The sequence below is a fragment of the Acinonyx jubatus genome, chromosome C1 (assembly GCF_027475565.1).
Source record: "Acinonyx jubatus isolate Ajub_Pintada_27869175 chromosome C1, VMU_Ajub_asm_v1.0, whole genome shotgun sequence".
Lineage (NCBI taxonomy): Eukaryota > Metazoa > Chordata > Mammalia > Carnivora > Felidae > Acinonyx > Acinonyx jubatus.
Window position 1 is genome coordinate 151,151,026 of NC_069381.1, and position 26,006 is coordinate 151,177,031.

Sequence of the window (26,006 nt, forward strand, 5' to 3'; positions counted from 1 at the left end):
ACAATACTCCAGGGAGGTAGAATACCTAAAAGTACAATCACTAATGTAATAAAAAATATATATCAATATCTTAGATAGAATCGGATAGCTATGCACCTTACATGATTTTATTTAACCGCCCCAAGAATTTAAGAAGTGGTGACAATAAGGGGCGCCTGGGTGGCTCAGTCAGTTGAACGTCTGACTTTGGCTCAAGTCATGATCTCGCCAGTTGACGAATTCGAGCCCGGCGTTGGGCTCTGTGCTGACGGCTCAGAGTCTGGAGCCTGCTTCCGATTCTGTGTCTCCCTCTCTCTCAGCCCCTAACCCACTCGCATTCTGTCTCTGTCTCTTTCAAAAATAAATAAACATTAAAAAAATGTCTTTAAAAAGTGGTGATAATGATGATGGTGATCCTTTCTCTAGAAATGAAACTGATTTGACCAAGGCTACATAGCTACTATGAAAGGGGCTGGAATTCAAATCCAAAAAGTATGACTTCATGGCTATAATCTTAACTCTAGTTTCTAATGCCTTGTGTATTATGGGGGATTGAATTAAGAAGTGGTGATTGTTTGGGAGGAACTGAGTGGCTCAGTCAGTTAAGCATCTGACTCCTGGTTTCAGCTCAGGTCATGATCCCATGTTTGGTGGGATCTAGTCCTATGTCCAGCTCTGTGCTGACACCACGGAGCCTGTTTGGGATTCTCTCTCTCTCCCTCTCCCCTTCTCTCTCTGCCCCTTCCTCGCTTGCTCTCTCAAAATAAACTTAAAAAAAAAAAGAAGTGGTGAATTTTTTATAATTATAAAGGAAATTGACTTGGAAAGGGCTAGCCACCTGATACTCCAACTGCAGAAGCAAATACTGACGCTGGTTAGAAATTCTCTTGGATGCCCTTTCTTAAGGTGGGGGATCTCTGCCATGAACTTTGGGGTGAGTATAGTTATGTGCTTAGCCAAGAGTCTTGCTTTTCTCTGGTTCACATCTACAATTTGTGGCCTGTGGTATATGTGATTAAAGACAACACAAACAGTGTCTGGGTTCCAAGCATGCCTAATGTCACAGACAGCAAAAATCTGGGAGCAGGTTAGGCAGGAGTTGATCCATCCCACAAGAGGTAGAGGCAGGTATGACAGTTTGGCTGAATGTTCAATAAATGTTACAACAACCCTGCATCTCAAGCAAATTATTCTATGCCTCCCCGGCGGGGGGAGGGGGGGTGGGTAACACTGACTGAGAATCACCCACTGTGTTCTCTAGAGAATACGAGACAGAAAACTGGAGACCTTCCATGAGCAGAAGTCAACAAAGCCAGAAGACACAGCAGGCCATACTACAGCACCGTTTCCAACTGGGGTACATATAAAACCCCATAGCTATATGGGGTAGCTATGTTTCTATAATTAGTTTGCTTTGAAATTCTGTTTTATTTTATGCATGAAAAGACATTCTGGGAAGGGGGTCCATACGTTTCATCAGGCTGCTAGACAGATCCAAGGCATAGGAAATCTTAATAATGCTGGGCAACAGAGAGGACAGCTTTGCAAATAGAGGAGCCAGCTTGAACCACCAAGTTGTAACCATTACCAAGGACAAACTTTCCTTTTCAGGGAAGCCATAATCCAGGGAATAGTCTAATGTCATTATCATAATACAACTACCATGTAGAGTTGGCATTGCTGGTGATCAAAAGCCAGTGACCCCACAGGGACACTGATTAACTGATGTTGACCACCGTAATAAAGTTAACACAAAAATCTCCATCTAATATACTCAATCAGTCAGGGATTACACCATTATACACGTGAAGCGAGTAGCTTTTCTGGGAAAGACTCCTAATAATTTTTATCTTGTTTCACTGGGTTTCCTGAATGCTTCACAATGATTAATTAATTCTTCCGTAAAAGAAAATAAAAACAACACAGTCTGCAGAGTTTCTTTCTAGGAGAGTGAAGCATACTCATTCCAACATATGAAAAGAAAAAAGAAGAAAATAGAGCTGATTTGTCCCAATCCTTATCCGAAATGGTGTAAGATAATAAAACTTGGCTGAATCAAATGAAAAATAATCCAAAGATAATTCACATTTCTAGTGGAAATCCATTTTAATACTGTACTAACTCTGAATGTGTCTGATATTTTTGGATTTAATTTCGTATTAGATTTACACACATGTACACACAAACATACACATTTAAAACCCTATTTATCAGAAGGAATCATGAAAGATAATGTCTACCTTTCCTCAGTAATTTTTCTGGACTCATGCTTTAAGATCAAAGTAAGCAATTACATACAACATCTGGGCTCCACAATAAATTTAGATTATGAATGAAGTCAGAGACACAAATAACAAAGACAAGCATAGATTGGTCAATTTCTGAGAGTCTAGTCTTTAAAATAAGACATTCTCTGATACTGTAAATTTTAACTGGGTGCAAAATGAGAAAATGCATTTCAATTCAAAACACAAACTATTTTTATAAATTGGAAATAAGTCAGAAATACACAGGACTCTTCTGAAAGGTTGAAACGGCCAGGGTGTTGACCTCTCACTCTTCTACGTAGAGATCCTGTGTGTCTTCTAAGCCCCGTGGACACCACCAGATGGCTATTTTATAACATCAGATTCATGTTCTAAGTTTCAGTGCTTTAAGAATTAGGTTTGCCTGGGCTGAAAGTAAACTGAGTATTTTCTATATTCCAGCATTTTTTTCAGTAATAATTGGCTTATTACCATTTCATAAATGTCTTCAGATGCTTTGTTGCCAAAAATATATAGCCTATATTTAAAACCAAAGTATGCATTTTTGAAATGTTTTAAAACAATCATCCTAACTTTCTTACAGTGTTGTTATAGGATCAGAGGAGATGGCACATTTTGAATGATTTTAACTTGGTGTTTTTCTTTTCTTTTCTTTTTGTGAACAATGAATAGCCATCCACAAAAAGTGGGAAGAAAAGAATCACAGAATCCCAACAAAAACTTCCCAGATGGCCTCAGAGAGGCGATAAGGGAGGTAAGTGTTTCAAGTTTCCAAAGTCTTTGGTTTCCATAATGATGTTGCCAACTGAAAAGAGAGTAGACAGAGAATAGGACGAATTTGCCTATTAGGATCTTTATAGATTTTGAATCTTTGATCTCACCAGATTTGATGACAGGCCACAAAAGCATGTGCGAATTATATAAATCCCTTCCATATCCTGATCATTTTCTTTAAAAAGATAGCTCCAGTTAGTATTTAAGTGAATGAAATAAAACACAATCAATAATGTGCCACTAATAGGTACAATACCAGTGTTAAGTATTATAGGATAGTTAATGATTTAAAAACCTAATAAAAGTCATCCTGAAAAACCAACATACTTCAAAATAATTTTAAGCCGATACTTGAAAATATGATTTGATTTTAAGGTTACAATAAACTCAGAAAATATATAATTCAAAATACTTTTTAGTTTTATTAACAAGTTGTGAGTAGTTTCTTTCAATTGATAGCTCAAGATTTTATCATTCTTCTGAAGTTACAAAAAAAAGTAGTGTAATTGAAATTCAGTCTGCAAATAATTCATTCTGAACCCTCTCAGTTTTTTCATACTTTGTGTTTAAGAATTCAAATGCTACTCTAATAAATGAAGACAGAAAGATGTTTAAAATATGCATATTTGACGAAAATACTATAGTTATGTAAAATCACACAAGAACACACCAAATCATTTTTTCTGAGGTTTAATTTTAACTAATGGATTTTAGATGATAAATGTAATGTCAATTCAAATCTTTGCTTATCTGCAATGCACAGCTATTTTTTGTAACTTGTAGGTGAAATAGATTCTTTTCACCATGGCAATGTTTTCTCCCTTATTTATGGTCTTTCCTTGCCTTTTCTTTCTTTTTCTTTCTTTCTTTCTTTCTTTCTTTCTTTCTTTCTTTCTTTCTTTCTTTCTTTCTCTTTTATTTTTATTTTTTTGTGTCGTGAGTCCTTTTTCTTCAACAGTTTAACAAGTCACTTCTGGTTTGGCTAAAGAGCAATCCTCGCACAATAATGTTTCAACTTGCAAGGAAGAACGCCCTTATTGAGTTGATAGAACTCCACCAGCTGGATTAGGTCTGTAAATCTCGTGTGGCCATCATCCAGAGTGTGGAACAATTCACCATCGTCTTCCACCTACCGGAGGGAAAACAGCAGACTGGTAAGATGGGCAAAATACCCTCAAGGGCAATCATATTCTATTGCACACTGTGTCTTTTTATACTAAAATGGAAAAGTGGATGAAACTAAAGGTTCATGAAAAGAATGTTATGATGCGCTGACTTTCTGTTTGTAACTTCACTTGTATTTAAAAGAAATGTCATCTGATCCTAGGATCCAGAGCGTGGCTGCTCTACTTTCTACACCTCAAGTTCTCCTAACGTTCTATAGTTAGAATAGTACGACTATTGTGAATCAACAGTGAGAAGTCTGCACTATTCAGTGCAAAAGTAAACACAAGATTTTAATGCTCTCATCGACAGAAATTAATTTCCATACCTGAGTGTTGTCTACCTAACAACTTCATCTATTATCTAGAAGCAAATATTCATATAATTTCTACCAGTAAATTGATTCTGAAGCAATCAAACATTATGTGAATGGAATGACAGCTGCTTCTTCTCTTCCTCCTCCTCCTCCTCCTCCTCCTCCTCTGGCAGTGACATTAAACATTAAATTAAAGAGGTCTTGTGACATTAAACAATTCATACTCACCCAAGGACAGTGAAGTTGGGAAGACACTTCATATGGAATTTGGATAATTCCAAAAAGAGGCCATTCAAAAGGAAATACTAGCAATTTAGTAATCTTAGGTAAAACGTTCCTGAAAGTAGACTGAATCTCTACTACACACTACCTGTTTCCAACATATAGATCACATGCATATACACATGCACGCGAGCACACACACACACACACACACACACACACACACACACACGGCATCAACAGAAGCAACAAAAATCCCAAAGTGAAGTGTGCTACTCAGAAGCAGAATTACAGAAAAATTTTAAATGTGCTCAGAATAGTTTAAATGTTCTCCAGTTCTGCAGCACCTGTGTACCTATCCATAATGATTAAAAGCAAAACTACAAAAACAAAACAACAATAACAAAAAAAGCCATGTTTGAGATAAGAAAGCAGAAAGGGTTTAAAAATAATGGTTTTTAAAGAACCACTGGTACAATTCAGAAAGAATCTCTAGTGGCCTTTTAACAATAGGTGGCATGGGGTCCATGCAATATTGGTAAATCATATTTCATGGAAAAAGGGAAATTTAATTTTTACAATTCCTGTATTTCTTATATTAATTCAGGCTCATAAAACCATTTCTGCCAAACTTAAGTCTAGTCAAAGCACAAGCTCCCTGGTTATATTTAATAAAAGATCCAAAGAAAACCAAAGTTTCCAAAAGCTTATGCATTAAGGTCATCTCTAATATACAAATGTGAAATCACAAATTACTTACTGGTATAATTTGAAAATGCTTTATTTTTTGTCCATGACTCATTGACAGTACGAAAGTTTTGGGGTTACTCTGACTATCCCGTACCAAGAAAACTCTAAGGAGAGAGAAGGAATTTCAATGTTTCTACTTTACTCATGTATTTCATAAAAACAGAGCATGCAACAAATCTAGAAAATATATTTATAAATGTAGCCAGAGTTTTCCTTTACTGTGTATTCAATGATGGGATTATCCAACATGGTAAACAATCTGGTATAACATAATCTTGTACTATGAAACTGTCATCAGTGCTAATGTAATTCTAATAGGATAAATACACAGTGCATTTGTCAGATTGTTTGCTCACAATAAGCAATATAATGCTACGTTGGCATCAAAAGTTGGTCTACGTTCTTTTTCCATTGGAGGAACTGGGTATTCACACATAACACCTTTGTGCAGAGAATGGGGCATTAGCATATTATTACTTTAACTTCTGGGTTATGTTAGTCCCTGAAAAGAGAAAATTATTTAGAAGGAAATCATTTTGAACCCCTCTCCAACACGGATCCCCCTTTTTCTTTTGATTCTGGTTCCTACTGTTACGTACACAACAGAAAGTGAGAAATGCATATATTCTAGAAAATCAATCCTGAAATCATTTATTAAATGTTGAGCAAAATGTTTTGAGTAAAAGAAACACCCAAACAACGTATACTTCAATCATCAAGAATGCAGCAGAAAAGCCTCTATAATGTCGAGCTAGAAAAAACAAGGCATGGCCTAATGGCCTAAGAGCAAATGCTGCTAGGCGTGGATTCTTATTTACTGGTGATACTGTGCAAAACCAGCTTTGTGTTAATTGTTGGCAAACAGATTGTGCAAACAATCCCCACTGGTGACTCCAATACTAATCTCCCTGTGCCTGGGCAAAGAGGCAGCCAAATTTGAGCCATCACAGATGTCTGATGAGATTATCCATTCCATTTGTACTGTGTGAGATTCCGACATTACATCACTGGGAGATGGGACAAAAGGGAGTTTCACTGGTAAATCAAGCTGTAATTCTTTCTCCATTCCCGAGCGGATCACCGCTACCATCTAGTGGACTGCCTGGCATCATCACATCTTTCCAAAGGATGTACCCCACCCCCCATGTTTCATTAAAAATTTAAAAAATAAAATAAAATAAAGATAGTATCATTCTTTATGCATTTATTTCATAAAATTTATAAAGAACTAGGCTCCGAAAGTAGGGAAATTATAATCCTTCAAAACAGTTTAATGATTCTTTGTGAATTATTTCTTTTCTTGGTCTCATCGGATTGTAATTCTGCTGATTGCTCAAATTTATATCTAAAACGACTGTGCTCCACATAGAGAAGTATATTAAAATCTTCTCTTATTTAGAGTCTAGTGAAATGCTGACTTGCTATTAATAATCTTCCATGTGAAGATGCATTTTTATCCAAATGTCAGTATTAAATCACCTTGAAATCTTGTCATCATCTTAAGCCAACCCTTGAAGATAAAAGGCCCCATCAAGCACTTGTTTAAATTGATGCTGGTTTCATTTCTAGTCCAAACCTCAATACAACCCCCTTGATTTGTACTGCATTTGAAAAGAGAATTTTGCCAGCATTCCAGGAAGTATTTGAAATACTCAGCGATCGGAGAAAAAGAAAATGCTTCAGAGTGTAAATATTTCATAATACAATTTACATTTCTCCTGTATCTTCCATGGTACCCCACCCAAAAATGACATGAGAAACACTTAAGAGAAACCCTCTTCTCACAGGTTTACACTACTTTAAGCTGTTAGAACTTGGAGAAAATAGGAATGTACACGGAGAGAAAAAAAATAAAACAAGCAGTCAAAATATACAAAAAAGAGTTCATGTACTCTGAGTCAAACTTAAAAACATATATAACATGTAAGATAATGTCATGACACAAATCATACTTTGGAATCCTATTACATGTTCAAATCAAAACGTTGACCCCTAAGAACAAGTTCAGTTTTAACTGAGATACTGGTGTTGGCACAAAATGGGTAATATTAGTGATCATTAGTTAACTAGCAAAGCATCCTATTCACTTAACTGTTCGTTGATGCACAGATATAAGTATGCATGACATAATAGGTTTTGTATAGATAACTGCTCAGATACAATGGTAACCACCCCTACAGAACAGAATCACTTCTGTTTTATGATATGCTGAAGTCAAAACTATGTGTATTAACTAAGTAATTACCGATTATAAGAGGGATCACAGTCACTACCATTCTAAATCAAACCTACCCATCCACAAGTCCTTGCTGAATAATCAATCGCTGTGCTTCATCTCTAGAAATTTTGTGGTGAAACCATGGCTGCGACCGGTGGATGGCTGAAGAAATACAATGGGGGGGGGGGAGATACAGAGCTGTGTGTGTTTGAATCCTCACAATTTAATTACATACACTTTCAACCACAGCCACTCAGTCCCCTCACCCATGTGCACATCCACCCAGCCATTCATTCAGTCCCAGTGAACAGGCACAGACATACCCATGTTTGTGGCAGAGCTCTGGGAAGAGGCAGTAGGGCTACCATGAGTGGCCAGGCGTAAGCATCCTTTTTTCTGCACAAGGAAAGGGAAAACAGATTTCAACTTTTCAGGTAAGACAAACTCGAATCATAAATACTTTTGAAGAATGTGAAGTTATTTGTACCCTCCAAGCGAGTCCTTCTTCAACAGCGACTGAAAGGGCTTCCGTGGGATTTTCTATAACTCTGCTTTTCTGGCCTGAGAAGTCCATTGCTACTAGAGAATTCTCTGATATACTTCTCTGGGAAAAAACACATTTTTTTTTAACATTAAATTATCTTTGAAAGTTATCTTTCAGTGCTTTGCTGGCAATATGTTTCCACTCTAGAATGTGAATCCAAAGGTGGCTGGCAAGAAATTAAAAAGTTAAAAGTACATATTTAATATAAAATGGTGCTGTGAAGTATTTTGGTTAAATAAATTACATAGTTATTTGTTAAGATCACTGAATTAAGTGTTGAGTAAAGAGATTAAAAGCTTTCAAAGTTAGCATGACTTTCTCTTAAAAGAACCTTCTCTCTTCCCATTCTCTGGCAAATTCTCTGGTAAAACCCTGTTTCTGGATATTCTCTTGAGAACACCAATTTAGAAAGGAGTAACTCTTCCTGTGGCTAAAAGACCCACCACTTCAGAACTAATCTCTGTTATGATTGGAGATTTGTCATTATCATTTAAATGTCAACCCTATCTGCTGATGAAGCAGCTGTTTTATAAGATTCACAGTGGACAAAGGTATCTGAGAAAGAAATAGTACTCATTTTATAATGGAACAAAATACAATACGTATCTTAAAAGTGTATTACATCAAGGTTCATCTTACTTAGAAAATAAAATTTAGTGGAATAATGACTCCAGTAATTCCATATTAAAATTTTTACGATTTAATATATGAACATTTTCCATCTCGTGAGGATGAACACGGAAAAATGAGACCTGCAAAAATCAGTCTGACTAAAGAAGAACTGACGTACAAGGAAGACATCTCCAAACAAACATAATTTAAATGAACAATGAAGTCTTCCTCTGGCCATTGCTTTTTGTTTTCATATTCTCTGAGGGTGAAAATAAACTATCCCAAACCTGGACTTTAGTTTTACTCTTTGTTCGGTGAGGGCTCTACTCTGCAACCAGCTTTTAAACAAGTGTGCCATCCCAAGTCGGTCGTCCTAACACGAGACAATGATCAAGAGTCTCCGTCAGTTTGCTAAGAATTCAAACTCTCCCAAAGGGGAAAAAACATTCAAGAACAGCATGGACAATGTTTAACACTGACTCCCCCTCGTTAACAGAGGAGTGAGACAAAAAATGGAGTTCTAATAGTAAAGGAAGAGCCAGTGTGCCTCTGGAGACTCGTGGCGTAAGGCCTTTTTCTAACTCCGCACATGCATCCGGCCCTTCCTAGCTTCATCTAAAAGACGGTAGTCAAATGTATGCTTGCAAGAAAACCTGGTCCACACAAAACAATGGGGGGCTCACTTATCACCGCATCATACATCTCACTTCATTAGCATTTGCTATTTCCTCTTCCAACCCTGCTGTAGTGGTCCACAATCTTATTACGGTTCATCTTTATTTCTAGAGATCCGGCATGCAATCTTTCATTTGTTCCAGGAGCCTTTGTAACTGACAGCTGCTCTTTCCAGACAGATGCTGTCTCTGTAATCTCTATCTGCTGTCACACCTTACTTTGCCCTTCTCACCCCGTGATCTTCTGTGCCGGGCTGTAGACCAGTCGGATACACTTCTGCTTTGCTGACATTAATGAAAAGCCTCCACCTGCCCAAACCACAGAGTAACTAATCTCAATCATAATGATAGCTTTATCCTTACAATATCTCTACTTCATGTGCCAAGATGGGCTCTGTAATCACAAGGTCCTGATAACATAAAAATGCTGTTAGGAAAGAAAAATAAACATAACCAGTTGTTCCTGTTCTTGTGGGTTTTTTTCCTACAATACAATAGGATGAAATGTAAAACAAGATCCCATGTTCCATAATTACTTGACATTAGTAGGGAGTCTACAATACAAATAAATATTTTCATTTGCTACAATGACTACACTAGGGAAAACACAGGAATATAGCAAATGTGTTCTACTGAATAGCAGGTGGTGGATGAAAAATTAATAGTTTACCTTTGGTGGACAAAGAAATAGAAGTGAAGCAGATTCTGACTTGAACTCAAAAGGTCATTTTCAGCTCAATTTCTTTCACGTAAGAAAGCAATGTTGATAACATTCAGAATCAGTGTATTTCTCAAATATTTGTCCCTTTTTTCTAGCTCTTTCTTCTGGTGGAATAAACAGGGAAAGCCCTGAAAAAGGGTCCATGATTTTAATGACATACCTCTTTTTGCAAGAAAGAAGAGGCCTGGGTATACCCTGGATTATGCAGGCCACACTTTGAGATCGGATCCAGTCACTCCTAGTCAGCCTGAGACAGAAATGTTTTTCAGGGAGTTTACGTAGGTGGCAACTAGTCGCCACACTCTCTGTCACCCCATTTGGAAGATGTCGATAAACCTGCAGCAGAGTCCTTAGCAAGAGAGCACAGAATTCCCTGATACCATTCTCTCCTCTGCTTCATACAGACTCATAGGGCATCAGAGATGCAACCCATTCCTGAAATTATGCAATTGCCCCCCTTATTTTATACTGCAGGACACGAGTGACTCAAACAAGGTCACAAAGGCAGCTCAATGTAAATGCAGTGACAGATAGGCTCTTTCCAGGGTCATTTATGTACCACAGGGTGGAAGATAGAGGGAAGAAACTCACTTTTCAATGTCTAGCTCAGGGTCAAGAGTAAGGACTAATAAGGACTTGAGTAGACCAGTTTTCCCCATCTCATCTCTCCAATCAGGGCCATACTAACAGATCCTCCTTTAAATGAATCTTTGTGCTGAAAAGGACCAAATATATTTGGCTGCCTGAAATATCTGCTGATGATGCTCATTTCAAAGGCTGATAGGGGTGGCTATTATGTGCTATATACAGCTATGATGTTCATTACGGTAGGAGAAATTTTTTTCTTACTTCCCTTCTCAAAACGTATCCCTGGAGAAGTTAAGAATAGTGTTCCTTTAACAATATAATTCAAGTATACTCGGTTTTCTGTGTTGCTCACTGAAGACAGTGCCTGGATGAGAACCAACAGAGGCAGGTGAGGGGCACTGACAGTCATTATAGAGGTCACTGATTCTTCCATGATAACCTAGAAAGGTGGGATTCTGTATAGACATCAAAGTAAACACAAATACCTCCCCAAACATCTCAGTTTCCTTTATGTAAGTTAAGAAGAACGGAGGTATAATTCTCAAGTGCTATTCTCTCTGATCTTGATAACTGCCATACAGGACAGATAGGTCCTCGCTGCACAGGCCTCCTACAAAATCCCTGTCTCCAGCCAGGTTCACTCAAGAAGTGTCTTTTCCTACACACTGTGTGGAAGAAGTAAAGTTATACTAACCAAGCTGTCGTGTAAATATGGATCAGCAACCGGCCCACTTTCAATGGACAGAGGCAAGAGTAATACCATGCTTATGATGCTAATGACCACGATGAGACTGGAAAATGCTTTGTTTATGATAATTTTTCCCTATGATTAACAGACACTAAGCAACTGCCTCCAAATGCATGGCTGCTATTAATGTGCTCATCCTAAAAACTTTAGATACTAAAAGAAATTTAGAAGGACTTAGAAAAGGAGTAAGATCATAAAATCCATTATTCTTTCTATACATGTGGATTGAAAGATGAAGCTAAGCTGACAAACTATAAAAATACTCACCTAAAGCAACTGCTGTTATAAAAATTCATTACAGTCTTTAGTTTCTTATTTTAGGGCTTAAAAGTGATCTGATACAAAGATGAAAAGTTACTCTTCCATAACGAAAAGCAACGTAACCACAGATAGGAGTTTTTTTCCATATTAGTCTATCAGACTTAGTAATCAACATTATTTCATGCCTCATTCCTACAATTGAGCATTTCATCTGCTACATTACATGTGGGGAAATGTGCCTTCCTTGGTCACAGTTATGAGGAGCAGATTTTTAACCTATGTGGAAATGCAGTATGTTAGCTGATTTGTAACACAGGCACATACACCCGAATTCCTAATATACTCAATATTAAGGAGCAAGAGCAAAAATAGTAGAACGTAAACTTTTAAGTTCAGAAATAAATTTCGTGTGTTAAGGTACAGTAAATTAAAATTCGGTTCTAAAGAAGGGAAAAGATGTGTCTGTGTGTATCTGCAAGTAAATATTCAAGTTGCATTTAGCATAAATCTGAGAAGTAGTGTTAGACTTTATGTAATGCAAGACCTACATTTTGGTTAGCAGTTTTTGGGTTTCCTGAAGAGCAGTTTGCTTTTCAAGGACGTAGACCTTAAAAATTTTGTTGTTAGAAAGCCAGAATGGCAAAAGAGCTCACCTGTGTGCACTTTAGCATCTAAAATTCCAAACTACTGGCAGCTTTATACTAGGCTGTGACAATTCCAGAATTAATATTAAAATAAATAAATAAACCCACAATGAAAATCAATAATTAAAGAAACATCTACAGTCTCAAGGAAAATATTCTATAAATCATATCAAAATGTAATCCTCCAGTGTTGTAATGACACAGAATGACTCACATAACTCTTTCAATTTTCTTTAACATATAACATTATCTATTTTAATTGAATACTTTGTGATACTGGACTGCTGGGATTTGATCGCATAGGCTGCAATCATGTGAAATCCAAGAATAAATAATTCAATATAACATTATGTTAGATGGTGTCGTTACTTTACTTAACCAAAAGGACTTACGGTGTAAGTGTACTGCAATGTACATCTATAATGCAATATAAATGCAAGTGAACAGAATGTAAATATAAAATATATAGATTAATAAATATGGTCCTTACCATGGGTGATATACTCTGAGAACTGCAGCCACTTCTACCTTGATATGGATGCATGTAATTCTGGTACAGCTGCATGCCATACTGCAGAACAAATAAATAAAAATGCATTCCCATCACTTTTACTACATGGGCAACTGATGAAAATTCAATACTTTAATTATAAATCATCAATATAAAAAATAAAAATTATAAGCTTTCCTTACAACAAATAGTAAAGCAACCATAACTTTGAAAGGTAAGCTTCTAGAGCCCTACAATGATACATTAAAAAGACAAGTGTTTTTTTACTTGAACCCACACTTAAAGTCTAGTTCAGCAGTATAAAAATCTGAAACGGACATTCTTACTCATTATTCTTAGCACCCTAGTGCCAAAAGCATTGGAGGCGTATATCACCTAATGATAAGAAAGCTCACTTGGGAAGGATGCCACTTTATGAAACAAGGACTCTGAAAACCTTACAGGCATCGTAAGCAAAACAGGGTAAAATTCACCATAACTCTTCAATGACTGATTGACAAATTATATCATCTCTCTGGCAAGTCCATAAACTTGGCTCTGTGTTAAAGATTCTTGACACTGTAGCATCCTCTAGTAACAAAACTCTTATCACAATGTTTCATTTCTGGCTCTAAATTCAGGGAAATCAAAATGGTGGGGAATCAGGCTGATCTCACACAAACGGTCACAAAATACAATGTAAGTGGCAGAACCACGGCATCTTTATTTTCAGGAGGTAGCACTGTAAGACTCGGCTGCCAGGCTACATGATTAGATTAGAAAGTGGGTCTGGGCTGTAAGTAGAATACTAGTTTAAGAAACATTAAGAATGCTAGCTGCCATGACTCCTGGGTGGCTCAGTTGGTTAAGGACACAACTCTTGATTTTAGCTTGGGTCATGATCTCAGGGTTCGTGGGTGCAAGCCCCGCACTGGGCTCTGAGCTGACAGTGTGGAGCCTCCTTGGGATTCTCTGCCTCCCTCTCTCTCTGCCCCTCCCTCGCTTGCATGCTCTCTATCAAAAATAAATAAACAAACAAAAAAAAGAATTCTAACTCCCATGGGGTGCCTGGATGGCTCAGTAAGTCAAGCAGCTGACTCTTGACCTCGGGGTTCTGAGTTCAAGCCCATGTTGGGCTCTGCACTGAGTGTAAAGCCTAGTTAAGAAAAAAAAAGTATGCCAACTGCTAGAACCAAATTCATCTTGGAGGGTTCACCATCTGAAGCTAGAAGGTACTCCCCTAAGATTTACGCCACTTTCTTTAAAACAAAACAAAACAAAACAAAACAAAACAAAACAAAACAAAACAAAACAAAGCAAAACTACAATGGCACAGAGAGGCCTTTTCTTTTCTTTTCTTTTCTCTGGCTACCCTCGACAATTCTCTCCATTTCACAGATTTGCGATGAACTTGAAAATAGGTCCTTTATAAAAGATTGAGGAGACGCCATGGAATCCAATCTCACCCTTAGGATGAGTTCCATTTAAACATTCCAACAGAACTGTTTCTCTACTAAAGACTATTTCCGTAACAGCAATTCCAGCAAACTGGATATATTTGGTAATTAGGCAGAAATCAGAGGGCGGCTTGGAGAGTCTCTGTTTCCAAGATTTTGCTTTTAACATGAATACAAACCCACATTCATTTAAAATTCTCTATGATTATTTCTTTATCCAATTATTTCCCAACTTACAAAAATTATTTTTTAATTTACAGTTTGATTGACATTAATGGAACCTAATGAAATTTACTTTAAATCAACTCTAAACCTACCATAACTGTAAAAAGAAGACAGAGGAGCCTAATTCCTAGTCAAGTTCATTTTGGAGAATATACAATAACTTCTAACCAATATTTTCACAAGGTACACACATGCTGCTTGGTAAAAGCTTGGTAAAAGCCAGCTATCTACTAATAAGACTGTTTCCTTCAAAGATGTATTATCCCTGGTACCTGTAGTGTTAGGTAGTTGCTTCTGTGCTATTGGTCTTTAGTAGGCATTTAACTCTGGCCGAGGGATAGGGCATGAGTCACCTTAACATGTCCCTGTCCTACAAAGGGGCAGATAAGGGACCAAAATATGTTAGAAGCTGACAGAGTCCTAGTTGAAGGGAAGGGAAGAATATAACATGTAACTAGGACACTGTACATGAGCAATTCTCAGATTTTCTATGAATCTATATTTAACTGGAACTTATCCAAAGAGAATAGGAGGATCTTCCTCTGACACCACATTAACAGTTTACATGTGTATATGAAAAAAAAGAAAGGAAAATAAAATTAGGAGGCCAAATTCTTGGAGGAGGCAGTATCTAGTAAGTAGCAGGTAAGGAAAATCAGGGGCCCTTTCAGTCCGATCAGCACACAGACTCATGTCTCCCTGCGTTTCCAACGAAGTCCAATGATAATCTGGAAATACAACAGACAACCAAAGGAGAAAAATCAAAAGACACCTTTAACACCAAGTGAGTCCAGGTGCACCAGCCAGGGGGATAAAACAGGTACCCACTGACGACAAGCTGCCAGGGGAAACCAACTGACTCCCCTGTTAGAGCATTTCAAATATGTGTTCTGGCAAGCCCTGCCTTCCTGTATCTGGATATGTTAAAACAGATCTGTTTAACAGATCTGTAAAACAGATCATATCACTTTCCCATTTGAAACTGTTAGGTGGTTTATCATGGCCTCCAGGATAAAGGTTCTCAGTGATGCCTGCCTCCCTCTCTGCCTCATCTGGAAAAGCTTTACCACAATTGAACACACACACACACACACACACACACACACACACACACACACACGGGATACATATATAGTAGGCAGAATAATGGCCCTGATAGATGTCCACATTGTAATTCCTGGAGCCTGTGATTAGGTCAGGTTACCTGGCAAGGAAGAATTAATGCTGCAGATAAAATTAAGGGTGCCAATCAGCTGATGCTGAAATTAGGTGAGTATCTTGGATTATCCAGGTGGATCCAATATAATCATAAGGGCCCTTATAAGTGGAAGGGGAGGCACAAAAGAGAACTGAGACATAGCATGAAAAAGTCTTGGCTCAATATTGCTGGTTTTAATGGTAGAGAAAGGGACCAGGAGCCAAGGAATCTTGGAGGCCTCTAAAGTCGGGAAAGAGCACGAGAAATGGATTCTCTCTCAGTCTCTGGAAGAGAATGTAGGCTCTCAGATACCTTGTGTTTAGGACAATTAGACCCATTTCAGGCTTCCTGAATGACAGTGGTGTAGGATAATAAATTTGTGTTGTTTTAAGCCACTAAAGTGGTCATTTGTTATAGCACCCATAGAAACTAATACAATGGAGCATCTTTAAAGTGGACATTTGTGCCTTGAAAGATGGTTTAAAAAGAAATCAAATGAGAAGAAAAAGTGAAAAGGAGACAATCTTCCAGAAGCTAAGCATTCTGTATATGAAGGATCAAAAAAAGCTTTTAATATATTTTATCAATTCTTAGACACACATTTCTTTTCAAATTTTAACATTCATAAATTTGCCTTAACTTAACTATGGCATCTTATATTCACTGTGGACCAAGTGACTTGCCATTGCCTGAAATGTTTGGTGAGATCAAAAAATCATTTGCATCAAACCTTGCAAGGGGGATGCCACTGGCTAGAAAGACAACCCCAGGGACCATGGCAGAGCACCTATCTGAGAAGTTATTCCTCCCTGAAGCTCCCGATGGCACAGAGCTAGAGAGTTTGTATGAAATATGGGTGTCCATGCTCTGAGAAAAAATGATTCAGGAAAACCAGACTTAGAATTTGAAGTTTTATAGATAGCTCACACAATTTATTTCAGGTAGATAGATAGATAGATGTGTGTGTGTACACAAAATTGATAAAGGATGAAAATCTGCATCTATGAGTCTAAATAAATATAAAATAACTAAATGAAAATAAAAATCATAAGTGATATGAAAGCATATCATAATTTTACTGGCAGGATTCTACTTATGCAAAAAAAAAAAAAAGGTGTATCCTAGTAAAATCAGTTGCATGTTAGAAAGACTGCTTTAAGGAAGTGGGTAAAAAAAAAAAAAAAAAGGAAGTGGGCTTACCATCTGCTCCTGACTTGGGTGTTTGACCTTGAGATCAAATTGGAAGGGAGGAAGCCTTGACTAACAAGGTTGGAAAGCATCTCCTCTACCAGCCTACCCTGATTTCCAGAGTTCTAAGGGAAGGAAAGAGAAAACCAGAGACCTCAAGGTACTTTTTCTACTGTGACTGTGATGAGTTAAAGGATTCCAAAGAATGCCAGCCTCTTCATCTATAAAAGGAGAAGACTGGATGAGGTTACTGGTTCTTAATCAGGCATACATCTGGAATTCACTCACCAAATCGGGATCCCCAAGGACGGGGCTGGGCCCATAGGACTTGAGAGTGCTTCTCAGATGATTCCAATGCATATCCCAAGTTAACTAATTACTACTTCTTTGTCTGGTTTGCAACACTCTTTAAAGTTCTTTTCTTTTTTACATTTTATGACAATGAGAACATAGAAGCAATTACTTACCATGAGGGTTTCAAAGAATCAAGACTTCTAAGCTTTGTTGAAACCAAAATCATGATAGTCATTTAACGGTTGACTATTGAAAAACAAGTCTCTTGTAATAAAGTAACTATGGTAGCTATCTGCCATAACAGCAAAAGGAAGCAAATTTCATAGTTAATCCAAAAGCTTCCTTTAAGCCATTTGAATGATGTTTCTTCCAATACCAGTTCACATCCACTAGGATAATTATTTTTTTCAAAGGAAAATAACAAGTGTTAGTGAGGATATGAAGAAATTGGAAGTTTCATATAGCGCAGGTGGTAAACGTTAGTCACTTTGGAAAACATTTTGGCAATTCTTCAAAAGGTTAAACAGAATTACCATACAACCAGCAATTCCACTTCCCGGTATATACCCTCAAAACTGAAAACAGGTATCCAAACAAATACATAAATACACATGTTCATAAGAGTACTATACACGGTAATCAAAAGATGCAAACACCCAAGTATACATTCATGGATAAATGAATAAACGGTCTTAACATATATCTATACATCTGTAAACACACACACACACACACACACACACACACACACAGGAATATTATTCAGCCATAAAAAGGGAATCAATTATGGACATGCTATAAGGTGGATGAACTACAAAACAATATGCTAAATAAAAGAAGTCAGACACAAAAGATCAGATATTATATGATTCCATTTATATGAAATGTCCAAATAGGTAAATCCTATAGAGACAGACACAGGCCTGGATGGTTGCCAGGGGCTGGGAGTCACTGCTTTATGGTTATGGAGTTTCCTTTTGAGGTGATAAAAAATTGTTGCAGCTAGACAGAGGTGGTGGTTGCACAACATTCTGAATGAACGAGATGCCATTGTATTGTTCATGTTGTTAATGTGTACACAGTTAGTAATATGTTCATAATGTTAGCATAGTTAATTAAAATAGTTAATTCAGTTACTTTTATGTTATGTGAATTTCACCTCAATTACATAAAAGAATAAAAAACATATACAATTTTATTTACAAAGATAAAAGATAAAATTTTAAAAAGAATAAAAAATAAAATAAAAGAGCAAATAAAAAAAAGAATAAAAAATAAAACTGTTTTCCAAACTTGTAAGACAGCTAATAATTCTGATTCTGATTATTTTGCCCTTCTTCAAAAGGAAATGGTTGATAATTTTTATAATTATGAAGTTGTGTTAAATTTACTACCATACAAGTTTTGAAATTAAATATGTTTTCTATACATTCTAGAAGAAATCACTCTATGTCTCTCTTCCCCACATAACCTTTAGAACATTCTTACTCCTTTCAAAATGCTCACTAACAAACTATGCTTATTTAGGTTACAATTTCTACTTAGCACAAAGTGGATGTTTTCATAGTATACCTACAGTAAAATTTGCATAATAATTTGAAGTAAACTATAAAACAATTTATACAACACTTAAATTAAATGTAAAACCATCACACTAAACATACTTCAGTGGGCACATTTTAAAATATATGTCACGTTGGATTGTTGGCAATACGTTGAAAATTCATACTGAGTCATGTATAGAAGTTTTAATCGGTTACACTAGCTATCTATGTAATACTCTTTAAAAAATAAAATTCAGAGCATTTGTAAAAATGGAATACTTACTCCACACACAAAAGATAAATGCATTAGGCGATTCCACTCTACTCTGCAAATGTTTATCTTTTAGATAAAAAAAACAAAATACATACATTTGGGTACATGGACTATAGTGAGTCTTCACATTTTGAAATACAGATGTTTTCACACTTTCATGGCACTCCCAGCATTTAATAGGAATTCACGCCTGCGACGAGATTACCTTAAGCAACCTAATCGCGGTCACCCAGCACGTCCTACTCTGCTCTTCTTCTGCACAGAGCATTTTCAGGTCTCGGGGCCCTCCCGCTTTGTTAGGCTAGAAGGCCACAGCACATTGTTTATCGTTAATGCATATCTTGAAGGTAACACCTGTTGAAATAAAAGCCACTAAAATTCTCCTATATATAAGAGAAAGCTGTCTCTTTTTAAAACAAATTAAAAGAAACTCAAGCTTACCTAAAAGGCTGAGGCTTGCTTTATTCATCTATCAAAATATTAAGCCTGTACCTTAAAGCAGAATCCATAGTTAGTCGGTGCTCCGTGTTTTTTTTTGCCGGCCAGTGACACATAAATATCACTATTGCCAAATTCGCTGAAAAACTGCAAATGCCGTGGTTCCTTTAAAAAAATATATACGTGAGTGTTGAAGTGAACACATATTTTGGCACACTCTCTTTGTGTTTCTATCATGTGGCATAATTTATACCTTGGCAAAAAATATTCCAAGTAATGTCACAGAAACAAAAGGGAAGAAAAATTAAGTTACTATATCCATAAAAGAAGCAGAAGCTTGATACAATATTATTTGAGAAGTGGCCACTTGTTTGTAAGTTTAACTTCCAGTATACAGCAAAACATTTACCTTCCTATTTAAAGTTTTCTCTTTAGAGCCAAAGCATAAGAGACTCTTAAAAACTGAGAGCAAGCTGGGCTGATGGGGGTGGGAGGGAGAGGAGAGTAGGTGATGGGTACTGAAGAGGGCATCTTTTGGGATGAGCACTGGATGTTGTATGGAAACCAATTTGACAATAAATTTCATATATTAAAAAAAAATAATAAAGTTTTCTCTTTAACTACCATTTCAGGAATCTCAGGGAAAGAGGCAGCAAAGGATGGCTTTTGGAAATGTTTTCCTTGTCCAGGTTTCAAATAATGGTAGTTGAACAAAGGCAAGAAGCTTGGTTTGAGCTTCCACGGCAGTCAGAGAAGGAAGAGAAAGAGACAATGATTCTTGCTTTGTTTAGAAACAATCACCCCTCCTGTTTGCGTACTGCCCAGCACATCACAGTAAACAATGAAATAGGTGGCCTGACTACTTTTATGAAAAGAAGGAAGCCTGTACAGATGAGTTCAGGGAAATTACCTGGCAGTGGAATGTGTCTGATGTTCAAGGCAAAGTGGAAGGAATCATGAACAGCTATTTCTTCTCTGGGAAATCCATGAGATTTAAAGCTGGTCATGGGAAATCACTGGGTCATATTATTCTGTGACAGGTTAATAACTTGAAGAAGTGCTTAATTCTGGGGTTGAATGCATAATCTAAGCTGACCAAAATGCATTTGTTCTTTAAAATCTTGCTACTAGTAGTGTTGTCCCAGACGAGCAGCATCAGCATCACCCGGGAGCTTATTAAAAATGTAAAATGTGTGGCCCCACCACAGACCTACTGAATCACAATCTGCATTTTAACAAGGCCTCAGGTTATTCACATGCACTGAAATTTGAGAGGCAATGCTCAAAACAAAGCAAAACAGAGAAGACAGAAAACCCAGAACATTCAGCAATTTGAGCAACCCATTCAGATCCAAATCCAAACTACTTCTAGTCATTTACCAGCAGGCTATTGCATCCCTGATGATTGGTAGAGCGAGAGTGTCTGTGTATGCCACTGTTCCTCTGTGTGTCACTGTTAGGCATTTTGATCTAATGAATGACTACAGTTCCCAACTCCATGGGAGAATAAGGCAGAAAAGAAAACTGTTGAAAGAGACCCAGCCTCGCGCCCTTGGAACAAGGGGAGAGGAAGGAGAGAGATACTCTTACTGTCATGGCTTTTAAAACTATTTTTTGATAGAAACAAATGCTAGTAAAAATGTCTGATTTCTACGAAGAAAAGATAAAACCATCCCCCCTCCACTGGTGCTGTAGAAGTCAACGTAGCTGAGTCATCTGGATGTAAGAAAAGGGCAGCTTGAGAAACCCTCGAAGGCTACAGAGGCATGATGGGTTTCATTTCTTGACAGATTTTTGCTCCATTACTGCAGACATATCAAGGTTTACAAATTGAGACCACAAGCCTGGGTTGGCCTGGTTAGCAAAGGCTACACGTGCATGTGTATACAAGGGGAGAGTTGAAGAGGGGCATACTTAGAGGTTTCCCTAAATAAAAGTCACAGGTACATCTCCAAGGCTTGTAGTGGTGCTGAACTAACTCCCACGCAGCCCAGATCTTCAGAAATTACAATAAATCAAGACCTTCTCACAGAAAAAGGATAGGAAATTGTATCTTTGCCAGGTAGAAATGTCGTTAGACATTAGATAACCTGCATAATTTATATTAAGGTCATAATCCTTGAGGTTACCTAATACCTTGAATTTCTTTTTTTGAGGGGAAATTTAAAATCATTTTCATGTATGGAACATGAGCTCATTAGACACAGGCCAGAGAGAAGAATATTATGTACTGATACACAGCAAAGTCAGACACTATGTTGAAAAGAGCTACAATATGGACTGAGAACAGATGTTTGATGCTTGTGATTTTGCCTGGCCAAGGGAAAGACCATCACAAGAAAAAAGGCATGGGTCCAGTAGAAGGAATCAGAGCTGTCTTTTATATAACGGTTGGGCAGGGAAAGGAAGGGAAGGCTAAAGTAAAAATATAATGGGCAGTTGATTTTAATGAGAAACCTGTTGAAGAAGTGAGAATTTAGAAATTAAAGAAACATTATCATATCTTCCAGTGAAGGTTCACTGGAAAAAGTACGATCAACATGATTACTGGATTTAGAAGCCACTTTTCTCTGATGTTAAAAGTAAAAAAAATAAATAAATAAAAAAATAGGGGCACCTAGGTGGCTCAGTCGGTGTTCAACCCTGGCTCAGATCATGGTCTCATAGTTCATGGTTTCGAGCCCTGTGTCAGGCTCTGTGCTAACAGTGCGGAGCCTGCTTGGCATTCTCTCTCTCCCTCTGCCCCCGCCCCCCATTCATGCTTTCTGCCTCTTTTAAATTAAATGAATAAAGTTAAAAAAAAAAAAGATAACCAAGCATGTATTTGTTTAAAAAACATCTTCATATATAACTTCACACTTACAAACAAAGGATAAAAAAGCAACCCCACTAAAATTTAGACCAAAGAAAATCCAAAACCTTAATTACAGAAACAGGTCATTATTTATCCTGACATTATTTATGATAGAAAAATTTGAAAATTAGTTAAAATGTTCAAGAAAAATTAGTTTAATGCATATGTATGACAGGATGCTAGGAGTCGAATGACATACACTTAAAAATAAATACGTCTGTAAGAGAATGTATTACTAACTATTACTAAGTTAGTTGAGCCCCATTCCATCACTTAAACTTCAACGAAATACACACTCATATGCATGTACTCTTGCAAACAGCAACAAAGGAAAACCATATCTGAGGGAAAGCTCGCGAAAGTATGAAAGAATCAAGTATTACCCCTTGTGGCTCCGTATCTCCTGTTAGGACTACCACTGGTATATCTGGTCTCCCCATTAACTGTATTCTGGGCATTTCCATTTGAATGCTTCACACTCAACACAATATATCTAGAGCTCAGATCATGATCTTACTTTTAAGATAATGTGATAGCAAACCTCCTATTCCTGTTTATTAAATCCTTGAGTGTTTCTTTATTTCCTTTTTTAAGAACATTTAAAATGCTCCCTCTCCTTTCACATCAACAAGGTCAACAAGATCTAGCCACTTGCCATTGAATCTTGTATCCATCCCTTTCGCCACCCACACACCCCCCCACCCCCACCCCAGCTCATCATAGGCCTAGGTTAGATCCCATCAGCTCCACTCTGCATTGCTGAGTGACTATCTAATTAGCATCTGTGTGTGCCTCTTAGATAATCTCTCTTTCCCTGTGTCCCCCTCCACTCTCTGCTTCCTTTACTCCCTCCCCTTCATTCTTTTTTTCTCTTTCTCTCCCTCTCTCTGATTAAGCTCCCTATGGCCGTAGTAATCTTACAACTTGATTATCCCACTCTCCTGCTCAAAAATTTTCACTGGCTTCCTATAGTGAGTTGAATGATAGTCATCCCCCTCCCCCACAAAAGATATGCCTGTGCCCCCATCCCAAGAAACTGGGAATATAACCTGATTTAGAAAAAGGGTCTTTACAGATGTAATTAAGTTAAGGATCTCAAGATGAGACAATCTCAGATTATCTGGGTGGGCCCTAAATGCAGTGACAAGTGTCCTTATAAGACATGGAGAAAGAAGAGAAGGCCACGTGAGGAGAGAGCGAGGCCTCCACAAGCAAACGTGTGCCTGCAGCCACAAGTGGCCAAGACAGAGATTTAAAGAATCACATAATGAGAGTGAGAAATAAATAATAAATGAACATTTCCAGGATAAAGGAAAATAGAAATTTGCAGACTGAATGCATATGGTGAGAATCAAGTAAGATACATCAGAATACATGCGAATGCACCTAGAAATATGGTCGGGGAAGTTACCGAACACCAATGATTATCATAATATTTGAAAAACAGCCAGAAAAAAAATGACAGATTACCAACAAAGAATCAACAATGTTGTTTGACAACAACAGATGCATGAGAACAGAATTAAAATAGTCGCCCATGAAAACTCTCAAAAGTAGTTTTACAGGAAAGATAATCAATGCATCGCATAAAATGTCAGCACTCATAAAACAAGGCATAGTCAACACTGACTAGACTACACAGAAATACAGACAATGCAGCGCTGAGCACTGTGAAATTACATGTATGAGTGATGGTGCGTGTAGGAGCACACAAGTAGGTCTATGTGACTGCGCGGGTATACACACACAAGCACACAAAGGAACACATATATCCACCCTGATGGTAATGTACCTTCCTTTAGGAATCGACAATCTAGCTAAGGAGACAAAACCAACACAGACAAAGGAATTAAAGAGCAATTACAGACTCAGCTGGGTGTTACTAACTGCATCAACAACAGAAGTTCAGAAGTGGGCAAGGTCAGCAGCATAACCTGTGGTGAAAAGAAAAGATGTGCACTACATTGGACCTCAAAATCTGCAACCGAGGATAAAGAAAAAGGGGGTGAATTTGGAGTAGAGAAGAAATGAGCACAGTATGTGGTACTGAAATAAGAGCATCTAGATTTCCATCACAGGGCCTATGTTGAAACTAGTGTGAAACAAAGCTGAATAGTCAGTTCTTAAATGGATTATGGCAGAGGTACCAGGATGGCTGGGTCCGTGAAGTCTCCGACTCTTGATCTCAGCTCCAGTAATCATCTCACAGTTCGTGAGATCAAGACCTGCGTCAGGCTCCACGCTGACAGCACGGAGCCTGCTCGGGATTCCCTCCCAGTCTCTCTCTGCCCCCTCCCCTGCTCATGTTGAGAGTCTCTCAATAAGTAAGTAAATAAATAAATAAACATTTTTAAAGGATAGATAAGTTGTAGCAAATATTTGGGATCTATAAGTACCAACTCTTGATATAAGCAGTAAAAAAAAGTAAAACCCACTTTAACTTACAATTCATAACATATCATTGACATTTCAATTACCTTTGATGTCCCTTTTGTAGAAAAATATAAACCAGATCTTCTTAGAAGGAAGTAAATCTTTTTCCAGGACTTCTTTCCCTGTTCTTTTGCATGTAAGAAGCCATGGATTTCAGGATATGTGCTTGAACTCAGAAACATCTGGAAGAAAGTTAGACATTCTCATAGTATTTTTGAATCAATGATAGTGTAGCCTTACAGTAATCTTGTTAAGATTTCAAATATAACCATGTAAAATCTAACAGGGTCAATACCACTTATACAAGCCATTATAGAAATGGCAATATAAACACAACGGAAAATAAATCAGTCTTTTGACAACCCAAGGCAAGTTCCAAATAAAAATATGTGCACAAAATATACATTCTAAGTGGTCAGTACTTAGCCAAACACCAAACTGGTAAGTTATTTAAATGTCCATCTTGAAAAGCTAGATTTTGTCTAAGAGTTAAGTCCTGATACATTTCTATGCTTTTCTATGCTCCTCCCTGAGAACATATCAACTTCATCATAGTCAAAATAAAGACTACAACCTTGACTTCAGTTATTCAGTTGTTAAGAAAGTTGGGCTGAGTTCACCTCCCTGATGAGGTAAAGCAAACAGTCTTTTCTTCGTCCACCAAGGTTCTCGATTGTGGATGGCTACGGCAGGTGTTTTCCAAAGAGAGCTGCAGCACCATCTCGCAGCCCACATGCTCTTCTGCAAAGTGATCTTGCCACTGACACATGAAGAGCTGGAGTCTGTTTCTCTACCTCCTTGAATCTGGGCACAGCTTCTGACTGCTTTGACCAATGGAATACAGCAGAAGTGATAGTCAGCTAGTTCCAGTTCTGGTCCTTAACTAGTCCTTCACTAGTTAACTCTTGGAAGCTAGCTGTCACATAAGAAATGTGACTACCCCGAGATGGCTCTGCTGTGTGAGACCCAATACAACTAGGAAAGCTCTTGAGGATGAGAACCCATGTGGACAGAGAAAGAGAGAGAGGAGAGAGAGAGAGAGAGAGGCAGGCAGGCCAAGAAGTACCAGGGACATACAGTGAACAGCTATCTTAGAAGGGGATCCTCAAACCTCCAGAGAGCCCATGTG

At 37.6% G+C, this 26,006-nt stretch overlaps 1 protein-coding gene across 5 annotated transcripts in view; it reads right to left on the minus strand.

The window, feature by feature from the left end:
• Positions 1 to 3,960: 3,960 nt before the first annotated feature.
• Positions 3,961 to 26,006, minus strand: part of GRB14 (growth factor receptor bound protein 14) — a 115,779-nt gene continuing 93,733 nt past the window's right edge. For 2 of the 5 annotated variants that reach the window (XM_053215194.1, XM_053215195.1), the window contains 10 exons: positions 24,922 to 25,059; positions 19,645 to 19,755; positions 19,358 to 19,453; positions 19,162 to 19,218; positions 12,973 to 13,053; positions 8,178 to 8,294; positions 8,014 to 8,086; positions 7,765 to 7,852; positions 5,483 to 5,576; positions 3,961 to 4,149 (listed from right to left, as the gene is read on the minus strand). In XM_053215194.1, coding sequence (XP_053071169.1) covers positions 4,003 to 4,149; positions 5,483 to 5,576; positions 7,765 to 7,852; positions 8,014 to 8,086; positions 8,178 to 8,294; positions 12,973 to 13,053; positions 19,162 to 19,218; positions 19,358 to 19,453; positions 19,645 to 19,755; positions 24,922 to 25,059 — 1,002 coding nt within the window. In that variant the 3' untranslated portion in view covers positions 3,961 to 4,002. The remainder of the gene's footprint in view (positions 4,150 to 5,482; positions 5,577 to 7,764; positions 7,853 to 8,013; positions 8,087 to 8,177; positions 8,295 to 12,972; positions 13,054 to 19,161; positions 19,219 to 19,357; positions 19,454 to 19,644; positions 19,756 to 24,921; positions 25,060 to 26,006) is intronic. The other 3 variants (XM_027055612.2, XM_015081065.3, XM_027055613.2) reach the window with 2 other exon arrangements.